This window comes from Apodemus sylvaticus, chromosome 5 (genome assembly GCF_947179515.1).
Source record: "Apodemus sylvaticus chromosome 5, mApoSyl1.1, whole genome shotgun sequence".
Lineage (NCBI taxonomy): Eukaryota > Metazoa > Chordata > Mammalia > Rodentia > Muridae > Apodemus > Apodemus sylvaticus.
Window position 1 is genome coordinate 16,139,498 of NC_067476.1, and position 17,024 is coordinate 16,156,521.

At 39.4% G+C, this 17,024-nt stretch overlaps 1 protein-coding gene across 1 annotated transcript in view; it reads right to left on the reverse strand.

Annotated features, from left to right (window-relative positions):
* LOC127685304 (olfactory receptor 50-like) overlaps positions 1 to 16,563 on the reverse strand; it is a 314,138-nt gene extending 297,575 nt beyond the window's left edge. The window contains exon 1 of the mRNA XM_052182364.1: positions 16,057 to 16,563. Within this exon, the coding sequence (XP_052038324.1) occupies positions 16,057 to 16,563 (507 nt within the window). The remainder of the gene's footprint in view (positions 1 to 16,056) is intronic.
* Between the last annotated feature and the right edge of the window lie 461 nt (positions 16,564 to 17,024).

A 17,024-nucleotide genomic window follows, 5' to 3' on the forward strand; every position in this document is an offset into this window, starting at 1 on the left:
TCAAGTGTCAACACCTGGATTGGATCACTGTTCTGGTCCATTAGCTGGATTTCCCCAGGGTTAAAATGAATCTGGGCTCTCATTTTGGCTAGCATATCTCTCCCCAGTAGGGGGTAGAGGAACTCAGAAATAACTTTGAATGAATGGGATACCCATCTTATTCCCAAGTCCACTGTTCTTCAGGTAGTCCATGAATATTGTTTGATGACTGTGGCCCCTTAGGCCCAGGATTTCTTATTAGACAATGGCCCTTCAGCCTTCATGAGCACTGAATGTTAGGCTCCAGTATTTGCCATGAAATCTAGAGGCTTCCTCCCCCACTCTTAGAATTACCGTGGGCTCAGGGAGGGGGCAAAGTGCCAACCCCCTCAGGGTTCTTCTTCCTCGGTGACCATAGTCTTATTTTTGGGCTCTCTCTTTGGGCATTCTCTGGCCCAATGCCTTTCCTCTTTATAAGAAGCACATTGGTTCTTACTTAAGACTAGTTGATGACCATCTCCAGGTTTCCTCCCCTCAGCGATGTTTTAGAGCTGGCACTTTCTCTCTTTCTCTCTCTCTCTCTCTCTCTCTCTCTCTCTCTCTCTCTCTCTCTCTCTCTCACTCGTTGTGTTAGAATTCCCTACTTCCTCAAGGTCTAAATGTGTATAAGGGTGGAAAGAGTCCATAATCTACTCAAGGAATTCTGCTTGGCTTTCATTTTCTTTCTGCCTGACATCATAGACCTTTGCCAAATTCATGGGCTGCTTGGCAATTGCCCTGAAACCTGCCATTAGAAATTGGCATTAGACTCAGAGGCATTCCTTACCTGTAGTCATATTGGTTTTTTTTATTTATTTATATTTACATTGCAAATGATTTCCCCTTTTCTGGGTCCCTACTTCCCACAAGTCCCATAAGCCCTCTTCCGTCCCCCTATTCTTCCATCCACCCCTTCCCACTTCCCTGTTCTGGAATTCCCCTATACTCTTGTACTGAGTCTTTCCAGAACCAGGGGCCACTCCTCCATTCTTTTTGGACATCATTTATTTTGTGGATTATGTCCTGGGTATTCAAAGTTTCTAGGCTAATATCCACTTATCAGTGAGCGCATACCATGATTGATCTTTTGAAACTGGGTTACCTCACTTAGTATGATGTTTTCCAGCTCCATCCATTTGTCTAAGAATTTCATGAATTCATTGTTTCTAATGGCTGAATATACCACATTTTTTGTATCCATTCCTCCGTTGAAAGACACCTAGGTTCTTTCTTCTGGCTACTACAAATAGGGCTGCTATGAACGTAGTTGAGCATGTGTCCTTATTGCATGCTGAGGAATCCTCTGGATATATGCCCAGTAGTGCTATAACAGGGTCCTCAGGAAGTGACATGCCCAGTTTTCTGAGGAACCACCAGACTGATTTCCAAAGTGGTTGCATCATCTTGCAATCCCACCAGCAGTGGAGGAGTGTTATTCTTTCTCCACATCCTCGCCAACACCTGCTGTCTCCTGAGTTTTTGACCTTAGCCATTCTGACTGGTGTGAGGTGAAATCTCAGGGTTTGTTTTGATTTGCATTTCCCTAATGATTAATGATGTTGAACATTTCTTAAGGTGTTTCTCAGCTCTCCGAAGTTCTTCATGTGAAAATTCTTTGTTTAGTTCCGTACCCCGATTTTTAATGGGGTTATTTGTTTCTCTGGATTCTACTTTCTTGAGTTCTTTGTATATATTAGATATTAGCCCTCTGTCGGATTTAGGGTTGGTGAAGATCCTTTCCCAGTCTGTTGGTTGATGTTTTGTCCTTTTGACGGTGTCCTTTGCCTTACAGAAACTTTGTAGTTTTATGAGGTCCCATTTGTCAATTCTTGATCTTAGAGCATAAGCTATTGGTGTTCTATTCAGGAACTTTTCCCCTGTGCCCATGTACTCCAGGGTCTTCCCCAGTTTCTTTTCGATTAGTTTCAGTGTGTCAGGTTTTATGTGGAGGTCCTTGGTCCATTTGGAGTTGAGCTTGGTACAAGGAGATAAGAATGGATCAATGCGCATTCTTCTGCATGCTGACCTCCAATTGAACCAGCACCATTTGTTGAAAAGACTATCTTTTTTCCACTGGATGCTTTCAGCTCCTTTGTCGAAGACCAAGTGACGATAGGTGTGTTGGTTCATTTCTGGGTCTTCAATCCTATTCCATTGATCTGCTTGCCTGATATTGTACCAATACCATGCAGTTTTTATCACTATTGCTCTGTAGTAGAGTTTAAAGTCTGGGATATTGAATCCCCCTGAAGTTCTTTTACTGTTGAGAATAGTTTTAGCTATCCTGGGTTTTTTGTTATTCCAGATGAATTTGAGAATTGCTCTTTCTAGCTCTATGAAGAACTGGGTTGGGATTTTTATGGGAATAGCATTGAATCTGTAGCTTGCCTTTGGCAAGATGGTCATTTTAACTATATTATTCCTGCCAATCCACGAGCATGGAAGGTTTTTCCATTTTCTGAGATCTTCTTCGATTTCCTTCTTCAGAGATCTGAAGTTCTTGTCATATAGGTCTTTCACTTGTTTGGTTAGAGTCACCCCAAGATACTTTATGCTGTTTGTAGCTATTGTGAAGGGGGTCATTTCCCTAATTTCTATCTCAGTCTGCTTATCCTTTGAATATATAAAGGCTACTGATTTGCTTGCATTAATTTTGTAGCCAGCCACTTTGCTGAAATTGTTTATCAGCTGTAGGAGTTCTCTAGTAGAGGTTTTAGGGTCACTTAAGTATACGATCATATCATCTGCAAATAGTTATAGTTTGACTTCTTCCTTTCCAATTTGTATCCCTTTGACTTCCTTATGTTGTCTAATTGCTCTAGCTAGGACTTCAAGAACTATATTGAAAAGATATGGAGAGAGGGGCAGCCTTGTCTAGTCCCTGATTTTAGTGGGATTGCTTCAAGTTTCTCTCCATTTAGTTTGATGTTGGCTACCGGTTTGCTGTATATCGCTTTTACTATATTTAGATAAGAGCCTTGAATTCCTGTCCTTTCCAAGACTTTTAGCATGAAAGGATGTTGAAGTTTGTCAAATGCTTTTTCAGCATCTAATGCAATGATCATGCAATTTTTTTCTTTGAGTTTGTTTATGTAGTGGATAGCATTTATGGATTTCCTTATATTGAACCGTCCCTACATCCCTGGGATGAAGCCTACTTGATCATGGTGGATGATCGTTTTGATGTGTTCTTGGATTCTGTGGGCAAGAATTTTATTTAGTATTTTTGCATTGATATTCATAAGGGAAAATGGCCTGAAATTCTCTTTCTTAGTTGGATCTTTGTGTGGTTTTTATATCAGCGTAATAGTGGCTTTGAAGAAGGAGTTGGGTAGTGTTCCTTCTGTTTCTATTTGGTGGAAAAGTTTAAAGAGTATTGGTGTTAAGTCTTCTTTGAAGGTCTGATAGAATTCAGCACTGAAACCATCTGGTCCTGTGCTTTTTTTGATTGGAAACCTCTCTATGACCCCTTCTATTTCTTTAGGGGTTATGGGTCTGTTTAGATGGTCTATTTGATCCTGGTTTAATTTTGGTAATTGGTATCTGTCTAAGAAATTGTCCATTTCCTCCAGATTCTCCAGTTGTGTTGAGTACAGGTTTTTGTAGTAGGATCTGATGATTTTTTTGAATTTCCTCAGTTTCTGTTGTAATATCTCCGTTTTCATTTCTAATTTTGTTAATTTGGATACTTTCTCTGTGCCCTTTGGTTAGTCTGGCTAAGGGTTTATCTATCTTGTTGATTTTTTCAAAGAACCAGCTTTTGGTCTTGTTGATTCTTTGTATGGTTCTCTTGGTTTCTACTTGATTGATTTCAGCCCTGAGTTTGATGATTTCCTGTCTTCTCCTCCTCGTGGGTGAATTAGCTTCTTCTTGTTCCAGGGTTTTCATTTGTTCCATTAATCTTCTAGTATAAGCTCTCTTGAATTTCTTTTTGGAGGCACTCAAAGCTATGAGTTTTCCTCTTAGCACTGCTTTCATTGTGTCCCATAGATTTGTGTATGTTGTGCCTTCATTTTCATTAAATTCTAAGAAATCCTTGATTTCTTTCTTTATTTCTCCCTTGACCAAGGTATCATTGTGTAGAGTATTGTTCAGTTTCCATGTGTATGTGGACTTTCTGTTGTTTTTACTGTTACTAAAGACCACTTTTACTCCATAGTGATCTGATAGGAGGCATGGGATTATTTCAATCTTCTTATATTTGTTGAGGTCTGTCTTGTGACCAACTATATGATCTATTTTGGAGAAGGTACCATGAGGTGCTGAGAAAAAGGAATATTCTTTTGCTTTGGGATAAAAAGTTCTATATATATCTGTTAACTCCAATTGGTTCAAAGCTTCAATTAGTTTCATTGTCTCCCTATTTAGTTTCTGTTTTCCTGATCGGTCCATTGGTGAAAGTGGAGTGTTGAAGTCACCCACAATTATTGTGTTAGATGCAATGTGTACTTTGAGCTTTAGTAAAGTTTCTTTTATGAATGTGGGCACCCTTGTATTTGGGGCATAGATGTTCAGGATTGAGAGTTTTTCTTGTTGGATTTTTCCTTTGACCAGCAAGTAGTGACCTTCCATGTCTCTTTTGATGACATTAGGTTGAAAGTCAATTTTATCTGAAATTAGAATGGCAACTCCGGCTTGTTTCCTGGGACCATTTGCTTGTAGAATTGTCTTCCAGCCTTTTACTCTAAGGTAGTTTTTGTCTTTGACATTGAGGTGTGTTTCCTGTATGCAGCAAAATGTAGGGTCCTGTTTACATAACCAGTCTGTTAGTCTATGTCTTTTTATTGGAGAATTGAGTCCATTGATGTTAAGAGATATCAAGGAGTAGTGGTTATTGCTTCCTAATATTTTTTATTTTAATTTTATACGTGTGTGGTTATCCTCTTTGGGTTTGATGAAAGAAGCTTAATATCCTGCTCTTTCCAGGGTATAGTTCCCCTCGTTGTAATGGTGCTTTCCCCCTATTATCCTTTGTAGGACTGTGTTTGTAGAAAGATATTGTGTACATTTGGTTTTGTCATGGAATATCTTGGTTTCTCCATCTATAGTAATTGAGAGTTTCGCTGGGTATAGTAGTCTCTGCTGGCATTTGTGTTCTCTTAGAGTCTGCATGAGATCAGCCCAGGATCTTCTAGCTTTCATGGTCTCTGGTGAGAAATCTGGTGTAATTCTGATAGGTCTTCCTTTATATGTTACTTGCCCTTTTTCTCTTACTGCCCTAAGTATTCTTTCTTTGTTTAGTACATTTGGGGTTTTGATTATTATGTGACAGGAGGTATTTCTGTTCTGGTCCAGTCTGTTTGAAGTTCTGTAGGCTTCTTGTATATTCGTGGGCATCTCTATCTTTAGGTTAGGGAAGTTTTCTTCCATAATTTTGTTGAAGATATTTGCTGGCCCTTTACGTTGTAAATCTTCACTCTCATCAATACCTATAATCGTTAGATTTGGCTTTCTCATTGTGTCCTGGATTTCCTGGATATTTTGGCTTACAAGGTTTTTGCATTTTGCATTTTCTTTAACTGTTGAGTCCATGGTTTCTATGGTATCTTAGGCATCTGGGATTCTTTCTTCTATCTCTTGTATTCTGTTGTTGATATTGGCGTCTATGGTACCTGATTTCTTCCCAAGGTTTTCTATCTCCAAAGCTGTCTCCCTTTATGCTTTCTTAGTTGTTTCTACTTCTGTTTTTAGATCCTGGAAATTTTTGCTCAGTTCTGTCATTTGCTTGTTTGTGTTTTCCTCTTATTCTTTAAGTGATTTTTGTGTTTCCTCTTTCATGACTTCTGCCTGTTGATCAAGGTTCTCCTGTATTTCTTTAAGTGATTTTTGTGTTTCCTCCTTATTGGCTTTTGTATTCTCCTGAATTTCTTTCAATGATTTTTGTGTTTCCCTTGTAAGGGCTTCTAATTTTTGATCCATTTTCTCCTGAATTTCTTTAAGTATGTCCTTCATGTGTTCCTGTACTAGCATCATGACCAGTGATTTTAAATCCAAATCTTGTTTTTCTGGTGTGTTGGGGTATCCAGGACTTGCTAATGTTGGAGAATTGGGTTCAGATGATGCCATAATGCCTTGGTTTCTGTTAGTAAAGTTCCTACATTTGCCTTTAGCCATCTGGTTCTCCCAGGAGTTAGATGGTCTTATTTTCACTGGCTGATGCTTCTGCCTACTATGGCTCTTTAAGATTATCTCTGCACCACTGGACGACTGGGTTTCTTCTGGCACAGATTACTGATATGCTGGCTTCCTCTTTTATGCCTTTGGAGCCCTTCTCAGTCTTGCCTCAAGCTATACCTAGGTTGTCAAGGTCAACCAGGTGTTCTCTGTCTGCTCTATTATGGAGGGAAGAAGTTGTGGTGGGGGTCACTCCCTCTGTTGATTCTCACATAGGACACAGGTCCTGCGATGGACTGGCTTGCAGATGGACTGCCTATGTGCTCAGTTCCTGAGTGCAGGGAGACCCCTGGTGGTTTGTACCACCAGAAATCTAAAACTCAGGGTGTTACAGTACCTAGTGATCCTTTTGTGTCCCTGCAGGCAGGCAGTGAGTATGGCCTCGGGGCTTCTGTCCTTCCACAGCTTCCTGGGCAGGACACAGCCCGAGCCCAGCATGCTGGCAGACAAAAGCTGCCTATGTGCTCAGTTCCTGAGTGCAGGCAGACCCCTGGCGGTTTGCACCACCAGAAATCTAAAGCTCAGGGTGTTACAGTACCTAGTGATCCTTTTGTGTCCCTGAAGACAGCAAATATGGCTGCAGGGCTTCTCTCCTCCCACAGCTTCCTGGGCAGGACAAGGCCCTGAGCCCAGGGGGCTGGCAGACAAAAAGCCGCCTAAGTGCTCAGTTCCTGAGTGCAGGCACACCCCTGGAGGTTTGCACCACCAGAAATTTAAAGCTCAGGGTGTTGCAGTACCTAGTGATCCTTTTGTGTCCCTGCAGGCAGTGATATGGCCGCGGGGCTTCTGTCCTTGCACAGCTTCCTGGGCAGGACCCCTGTAGGGTAATTGTAATTCCTGGCTGATCTCCTGAGATGAAATGCCTCATCTATGTTGGCTTGGTTCTGAGTTGGAGTATCATTGGCTCCCAGAAAGTTATTTAGAGATTGTTGGATGGAATACATACTCACACCATGGTGTATGATTAGGAACTGCGAAGAATTTGTTTCTTAGCAGGCTACAATTTTTACTCAAGCCATGTGATGATTTCTTCCTGGGGTTCAAAACTGTACAGAGAGTTTGGATTCAGAGAAGCTGGGAGCACATGCTGTGAAAAAATATCAGGCTGCTCAAAAGTCTGGCTGAGACAACCAGTAGAAGCTTCCTGCCTCTTACAAGCAGATAAAGGCTAGATATGAATGAAATTTGGTTTAATTGTTCTTAAGGATAGAATGGAGTATAATGATATTTGTTTGAATGGTTTTAAGTATACATGGAATAAAGAAATCCAGGCTTTTGATCTCAAATGTAGGAAATAATAGCATACAGATAGAAGGGAGAATGAATGAAAGAATGCTTTAAAGGGCTTATATCAGGACAAATACTCAGATTCTTTTGAACATGGTCTACATGGGAAGTCTGGGATTGTTCAGCCTGATATGACTAATTTATTGCCTGGAAATAGGCTTGTACAGTGAGTAGAAGGAATTTAATTAAATTCATAGATGAATAAATATTTTGAGACTTTTGATATCAAATTGTAGGTCAAGAGCAGGGGTTAATAGGAAAAAAACTTATTATAGACAGGTAAGAGAAGTGTATTCAGATTATATAAAGAGAAAGGGGACATATGACCCACAGAGGTATTTATCTCCACAAGAGGGAGAATTTAAGTATACAGATGAATAAATAATTTAGGCTTTGGTTTCATATAGGTCAAGACAGGCAATGGCGTGAGAGAACTAACTCAACAGATAGGTTTATCTGGTCTTTCAGTCAGAATTTCAGTCAATCCCTGAGTCTTCTAAGCATCAGAGGCTGGGTAACAGATGCTAAAGCTAGCTTTGTTAAATCTAACCAAATTTTCTAATTTTCATACCACTCCTCATCCCTTTAATATGTTTTTGTCACTCCTTTTCAGTAGGAAGAAGTTATGGAGAGTTGTCATCCCAACATGGCTTTGGGTGTCTCATTATGGTTATTTTTTAAATTATAGATAGGTTGATATTTTAATGGAAAATTTGGAAATGGTCATAATTTGGGGATTGATTACTAATTTTATTCTTAACCTAAGCATTGTATAGTCAAACCCTTATATTTGTAGAAATCTTTATAATTTGTACAAATTGAAGTTATAATTTTTAACTTGGTAGAGAATTTATAGATTGATGCAGATTTAAGGTTTCCATTGATATAAAATTGTTATATTAATTCAAAAGTTGAAATTAATATTGTGACTCATGGCAGAATCTCCTCTTCTCTACTCATGGTTGTAGTAGATTCTTATCAAATTATATTAAGGTGCTTTCTACAATATTCAAATAGAAATAGTTAAGATTGGTCAAAGTTTAACAATTAGATGGGCATTATGCCTATGCAACTCATTTAAGAATACAAGGTTTAGATCCAGTTCTTCTAATAACAGCTATTACAAATTATTTAGAATGATTAAGTAACACAAGTTAAGGCCCAGATAATAAACTCATGGTTGTAGTAGATTCTTATCAAATTATATTAAGATGCTTTCTACAATATTCAAATAGAAATAGTTAAGATTAGTCAAAGTTTAACAATTCAATACTTTATATACATAGTCTTCAAAAACATCAGAAATACGCAGTATATGATATATAATATTAATTTGATATAATTGATCATTTGACTAGAGACATGTCTGCTCCTGACAGTATCCCCCTTCATGGTTCAAAGAAGGAATTGGCCATCAAAACCCCATGTATGGAATCACTCAAGTTATGGCAATGTAGCTATTGGACAAGAATTGTACCGATTAATCTACAGACAAAAAAAATATCACTCAGGAATCTACATGTCCAGATACTGATGGTTTCTGTCCCCAGTTGGTTTTTGATTGATGAATAAAGAGTCAGTGGCCAATGGTTGGGCAGGGTGAAAAAGGCAGAATTCTCAGGATTCTTAGGAAGAAGCACAGAAGAGAAGAGGAGATTCTTCCATAAGAGGAGTGTAGGACAGACCATAATATGATGGGAAAGCAGAGAGATCAGGATTAAGAGCCCATCAATATGTTAGAGTCAGGAAAGCACCCCAGGGGTTACTCTCCAGCTTGGGTCTGGGACAGCAAAGATAAAATATAGATTTAGAAAGTATTGGCCAGGTGGTGGTGGCACATGCCTTTAATCCCAGCACTTATAGGCACAGGCAGGTGGATTTCTAAGTTCGAGGTCAGCCTGGTCTACAAAGTGAGTTCCAGGACAGCCAGAGCTACACAGAGAAACCCTGTCTCAGAAAAAAAAAGTATTAACTATGGAATACTCGAGTGGAGTGTATGCTGGCAAAGGTGGTTAGGAAATAGCCACCCATTGAGATAGTCAAGACATATAGAAATTAAGGTGGTGTGTGGTCTTTCACTCATGTATCCAGAAACTCTGGTTGGTTGCTAGAAGCATGAACACCCTGCAGGAGCTCAGTGAGAATTAACAGTTCTCCACTTCACAGTCTTGTCCTTTGCACTTTGACTAGTTATGAGTCTCCATGTTAATCACAATCTATTGCAAAAAGACAATTCTCTACAAAGTTTTAAAAGATATGTTAATCCAAGATTCCCAGAATGTGACAAAAAGTTTCTCCTTTTACACAATGCTTGGCATTGACATAATTTTATATTTTTAAAGTGTAGTAAATGGCAAATTATATGTGATTGCATTTTAAGTTTCAAATTCTCTAGTCCTTAACAATGTAAAATAGTTCACCTCTTTTCAGTAAACCTCTCATCAGAGATATGAACTTCCACTCAAAATTTATGATCGGCAATCCATGGAATCTGTTACTTACAGGGGTGTCTCAGTGTTTATCTCAGGCAAAGAGCATTCTCTTTGCCTGAGAAGTGTTTTTTCTATGTGTATACATATGTACCTGAGTGTATGTGTGTTCACATAGGCCAGAAGAAGAGGGTGTTAGATTCTCTTAAACTGAAAACAGTTGAGCCATCTCGAACTCTGAGGAATTATTAAAATTCACCCTCCCTTTTGTGTGTGTGTGTGTGTGTGTGTGTGTGTGTGTGAATACACATCAGTGATTTGATGGGTGTGTGTGAACATGTGTGCATGTGTGGGTATATAGTTTCCACAATGTGTGTTTGGAAGACTTAGGATATCATGTGGGAGCTAACTCTCCCCCTCTACCTTGTGTATTCCATGGAATGAACTCAGGCTCAAAGGTTTGGTAACAACATATTAAACTGTCTAGCAGACTATTAAGATATATTTTTGTTTGTTGTGAGATAGGGTTTAGTGTAGCCTTAACAAGATTGGTACTTACTGTATAACCAAGCTGGGGTAATTTTCCTGACTCAAATTCCAAATTAATGGGATTATAGGATTGAGCAATCAGGCCTGGCTCTGACTGAGATTTTAAGGAAATGTTGCTTTTCTACTGAAGCAAGTTATTTAATTCTCTGATAAAACTGAGACAGAAACTGAATTTTCACATAGCAAAGAGTTGTCTATTCACATGAAGACATATATTGAACTTTCAGAACACCTACTTTATCCTTATTTCAATAGAACTCAATTTTATTAAACACATAATCATGCCTTTTATTACTTTTGCCTTTTATTTATTACATTACAGGAAATCTGGAAATTTATCTTTTGTTAATTACATATTTTTAATGCACTCTTCTATTTGTAAATTGTTACTTTTCTTATCTTCATATGTTACTTCTGTAAGTTTAAATTATTACTCTATCCACTTGTAATTTATATTCTCTACATTAATGTGATTGTTTAATAAATCACTTGAAAATGCCAAGTGTCATATTTAGATGACAGGAAAGAGGTGGGGGAACCTCACCAAAAATACTGATACTGAGAAAAGATGTAGTAGAGTTTCTTATGGGGAGAATCTTCATTTTCCTAAGTGGAGGAGTGTCCTATAGGTGGCTTAAACTGCAACTGTTTACTGATGGCAAACAATGTCTCCACCATAGCTCTCTAGCCCATTTCTGGACCCACAGGCTCCAATCCCTTGCTTGTGATCAATAAATGCCATGATACATATGTTCTTAGAGATTTGCTACTTAGAAATCTGGAGTTTTACTCTCCAGTCCTTTTGCTTTTCAGTACTGCTCTTCAAACCCTCAAATCCAACATAAGCACCTCACCATTGCACCCCTGCCTTCTTAGTCTTTTCCTTAATTTCATACACATAAATTGTATTTGCATCACATTTAGTTTGCTTTCTCTGCCTCTAGTTCTTTCTGTGTTTCTGATCCTTTTTCATCTCAAATCCACAACCTCTTTTTTAATTACTGTTACACACACACACACACACACACACACACACACACACACACGCACGCACGCACACATGCACACAGGCACACACATGAATGTACACACATGCAGGTAGAACCATGAAAGGCAGTCTATGTTCTGGTTGAGTGAGGCTAACCCTTCAGAGACCCTGTAGACTAACTCTACAAGGGACAGACCCATTGGCCATGCTCCCAGACACTAGGTTTCTGACACAAGGCCCTCAACTCAATAATCCTATGACCATTAATCATAGTAGGGCAATGCCCCAAGCCCCTGGTATTCTGTCTGTTCTCTACCACCACAGTTACCTGACAACAGCCAGGGGTGCTCCTCCCTACAGTTACCTGGCAACAGCCAGGTATGCCCAGCCCACTAAAAAAGGGGCTGCTTTTATAGTGCTTTCCCCTTCTCTCTCTCTCTCTCTCTCTCTCTCTCTCTCTCTCTCTCTCTCTCTCGCTCTCTTCTCTTACTCTTTTCCCTCTCTCTTGCCCTCTTGTTCTTCCTCTCTCCATGTGGTCATGGCCAGACTCTATTTCTCTACCTTCTTTCTCTACTTCTCCATGAAAACTATGGAGTGCTTCCTCTCATCTGGATCTACTATGCTGGAACAATGGGACATGTCTTCCCCTAAAGAGCTGCATGTTTAGTCTCCAGCTATAAGGCCTCCCAGTGTTCCCAGCCATGGCCACCACCAACCCAAGCTTTCTGCTAATCAAGCCAAGGACACTTTCATTCCCATGGGAGCCATCAAGAGCTCTCCCCATCTTCTTTTCCTTAGTCCCTGGGCCAGAGCCCAACCTCCTGGTCCCATACTCCCATCCTCAGATCTTTTGTGACATCCAGCAGCATCTGCAATGTCCAAGACTAAGGACCTGCCTGCCTCATGAGGCCCAAGGACCCATGAGCTCTTCCCTGCCAGCTCTTTGGGCAACCCCCAAGAACTGCCCTTTCCCATTCCCAGAGCGAGGTTCTGTTGCTTCTCAGAGCCCAACACCCATTTGGTGGTTCCATGGGGATGCGTACAGTCCAACTACCCATGTCCATCTTGTCCAGCAGCCAGAGCTCTGAGTGGGACATGGGCCATCACCCCTTTAACCCACACATGCATGTACATACACACATATGTACACATACATATGCATGTGTGCTTGCACATACACACTCCCTAATTAATCCTTTTAGTAATACTATTATAGAAGTTAAGGGGAAGAAATAAATACATTTAATAAGAATATAATCTATAAAAATTAATACCTGTAGGGTAGACAAAGTATTAGTCAGGAGAATGGGATTTCTTTGTGCTGTTCTTTCAAACTTTGCTTAGTTGGGGATGTAGTTCAGTCATGGAGTACTTGCCTCTCTCTCAGAGTTAGAATCTCAAGCACAGAAAAGAGTGAAAAGACTTAATTTTAAAAGATGATATAATTTTTACTTTGTTTAGAAAATTCCTCTATGCTAAATAAAATGTATTTGAGCATAAATATATTTAATAATATGTACTATAAATATAAATATATAATTAACATATAATAAACTCCTCTAATTCTTGTGTGACTTTTAGACATTAGAAAGAATGAAGGTTCACTTTAACCACAATGTCTTGTCTAGAGATTTCCTTTCTTCCCATTGGCTCTCCCTCTCTAAAGACAAGGCTTAGAAATAGAGAAAGAAATAATGATATGATAACAGTTTACCTCTAATTCCCTCACTTTTCTAAGGTCTGACTTTAGCTGGGGGTCCAATTTCATGTCACAGAGGAAATCAAGGAAGAGGAAGTGAAAAAGCTAGTGGCAGAATGCTTCTTTGATAGTTACTGCATTAAAGAGAACTTTCACTTTGCAAGACTGATTAGTGGTTAATTTGGTTAAAGAAAACTGGGAGTATAACTCCAGTAGAGTGCTTAGCACCATATCTGAGACTGTAGATGCAGTCCTCAGTGCCACCTAAACCCAAATGAAAATAAAAACAGATTATTCCCTTTCCTGCACTACTTCTTGAGTAGGGATACTCAGCCTCTTAGAATGCCTCTTCATAGCCCTGTGATATGTCCCAAGAAGTTTTTCTTACTGTGGCTATTTCCTTCAAGAGCTCCTAATTTTACAGTTCTAGATTGATCTTTTGAGACTGGGTTACCTCACTTAGTATGATGTTCTCCAGCTCCATCCATTTGCCTAAGAATTCCATGAATTCATTGTTTCTAATGGCTAAATAGTACTCCATTGTGTATATATACCACATTTTTTGCATCCATTCTTCTGTTGAGGGATACCTGGGTTCTTTCCAGCTTCTAGCTATTATAAATAGGGCTGCTATGAACATAGTGAAGCATATATCCTTATTACATGCTAGGGAATCCTCTGGGTATATGCCCAGGAGTGGTATAGCAGGATCTTCCGGAAGTGACATACCCAGTTTTCTGAGGAACCACCAGACTGATTTCCAGAGTGGTTGTACCAATTTGCAATCCCACCAGCAGTGGAGGAGTTTTCCTATTTCTCCACATCCTCGCCAACACCTACTGTCTCCTGGGTTTTTAATCTTAGCCATTCTGACTGGTGTAAGGTGAAATCTCAGGGTTGTTTTGATTTGCATTTCCCTGATGACTAGTGAAGTTGAGCATTTTAAAGATGTTTCTCCACAATCTGAAGTTCTTCAGGTGAGAATTCTTTGTTTAACTCTGTACCCCATTTTTAATAGGGTTGTTTGGTTTTCTGGAGTCTAACTTCTTGAGTTCTTTGTATATATTGGATATTAGCCCTCTATCTGATGTAGGGTTGGTGAAGATCTTTTCCCAATTTGTTGGTTGCCGATTTGTCCTTTTGATGGTATCCTTTGCTTTACAGAAACTTTGTAATTTTATGAGGTCCCATTTGTCAATTCTTGATCTTAGAGCATACACTATTCTTAGGCAAATGGATGGAGTTGGGGAACATCATACTATGTGAGGTAACCCAGTCTCAAAAGATCAATCATGGTATGCACTCACTAATAAGTGGATATTAGCCTGGAAAACTGGAATACCCAAAACAATCCACACATCAAATGAGGTACAAGAAGAATGGAGGAGTGGCCCCTGGTTCTGGAAAGACTCAGTGTAGCAGTATAAGGCAAAACCAGACCAGGGAAGTGGGAAGGGGTGGATGGGAGAACAGGGGGAGGGAAGAGGGCTTATGTGACTTTCGGGGAGTGGGGGGCCAGAAAAGGCGAAATCATTTGAAATGTAAATAAAAAAATATATCAAATAAAAAATTATATATGGACCAAAAGTGACCAATGGGATAAATCCTATGCTACATGTATCCAAAAATGTATTTCAATAAAGACTAGAGAGACTGGGAAAAAATGTTCAACATCATTAGAGATTAGGGAAATGCAAATCGAAACAACCCTGAGATTTCTCCTCACACCAGTCAGAATGGCTAAGATTAAAATCTCAGGAGACAGCAGGTGTTGGCGAGGATGTGGAGAAATAGGAACACTCCTCCACTGCTGGTGGGGTTGCAAATTGGTACAACCACTCTGGAAATCAGTCTGGCAGTTCCTTGTGAAGTGTTTTTTACCTCTCTGAACTCAAGCTTTCCTAAACAGTCACTAAACGTTGTCTGGATAAAAATTGATGATTTCATTACATATTAAACTGTTAGACAAAAACCCAAGAGGCAACTGGGCTGTCATTTGACGTTAAATATCTTCATATGCATGTGAAGAAGTGTTGACTGTATTCCCAAGGAAAAGAAAGCTGTGCACCAATTATTATGTAATTGGAATTAAAATTCTTGGAGAGTTGTACAAAACTTCAAAGTTCTTGGGTATTTGGGTGCTTAAGTACAAAGGGAGCTATATTCCATAAAATTGGGAAATTTTCAAGTAACAGTAAAATTTCCAGGCACACTTTATGATAAATTTAAAATTGGAAGAACTAATCACAACAGCTCCCATTTAATGATATCAGTCTCAATAATTCTCAAACCCAATATCCAATAAACTAATATAACAGACATCATAAAATAACCTATTTTAGTATTCTTATGGGTACAGAAATAATGTCAGCAAAGCATTTTGAGGGAGTACAGTAGAAGAAAAACTAGTGAGATATAATTTTAATAATCTGAATTTATGTCACTGAGGACACAATATAATACAGAAACAAAAAATATCAGTTGGAAAACTCTGTCTTCTTACTCAAGAGTTTTCTTAAAGCCCCCTTCATGTCTTTATTTCTCAGACTATAAATGAAAGGGTTCAGCATGGGAGTTACCACTGTGTACATCACTGAAGCAACTATGTTATCGTTGATTGTACTGTTGGACGGGGGCAGAAAATAGAGACCAATAATTGACCCATAATAGAGAGCCACCACTGAGAGATGGGACCCACAAGTGGACAAGGCTTTGCAGATACCCTTGGTTGAGGGAACCTGAAGGATGGTGAACCCAATACAGCCATAAGAGATGAGGATGCATAGAAATGGAAGCATAATGGCAGCCAAACCTGCTGTGAAGATTACCAATTGGTTGAGTGATGTGTCAGAGCAGGACAACTTGAGCAGGGCACCCAGATCACAAAAGAAGTGTGGAACAGTGTGGTCGGCACAGAAGGAAAGGTGGTCTAGAAGGATAGTGTGCAAAAGAGCACAAGCACAAGCTATGACCCAGGACAGAGCTACTAACATGGCACAACGTCTGTGACTCATGATGGTGGTGTAATGGAGAGGGTGACAGATGGCCATGTACCTGTCATAGGCCATTGAAGTGATAAGGAAACTGTCCAAGTCAGCAAAGAATATGAAGAAGTAGGTCTGTGAAACACACCCCTCATAGGTTATGGGTATGTGCTGGTTCTGCCCTTTTGTTAACATCTTCGGAACAGTGACAGATGAAAAAGAAATGTCTGTAAAAGCCAAGTGGCTGAGGAAGAAGTACATGGGGGTGTGGAGGCGAGAGTCCAGCCTGATGAGCAGGATGATAAGCAGGTTGCCTAGCACAGTTGTCACGTACATGGCCAGGAACAGGGAAAAGAAGATGCCCCCCTGCTCTGGTCTGATGGGAAGCCCCAGGAGAAGGAACTCAAACACACTGCTATGGTTCTTGAGCCTCATACTTCTGTAGCAGCTGGACACCTACTGCTGGGAAAGGCTGAATAAATAAATGATTGTAACATATGATAATAAAGATGTTTATTAGACCTAGAAAACACCTTTGTTTACATGCTTTTCTTTTACATTTTCCATATGTTTTGCTATAAATATCGTGGAGGACAAAAATGTAAATTTAGGTGTGAATCCATTTCCTTTCTCAGTCTGATCCCAGTCTCAGCAAACAATAAATACTAAATGTATGGCATTACTAAATGTTTTCCTTATATACAATTCTAACCTTATGTGTGCACTAACACATTCAACTATATATACACTGTTACCATTTCTATTATACAAAAGGTGTGGTTAAAGAAAAATAGTCTTATACCCACCTAAGTACATCAAAAAGAAGAGGGGTTATGTACCCAGAAGTTTTTATTCCAAGTTTGTTCTCCTGAAGTAAAAACAATTATCTTCTGTCA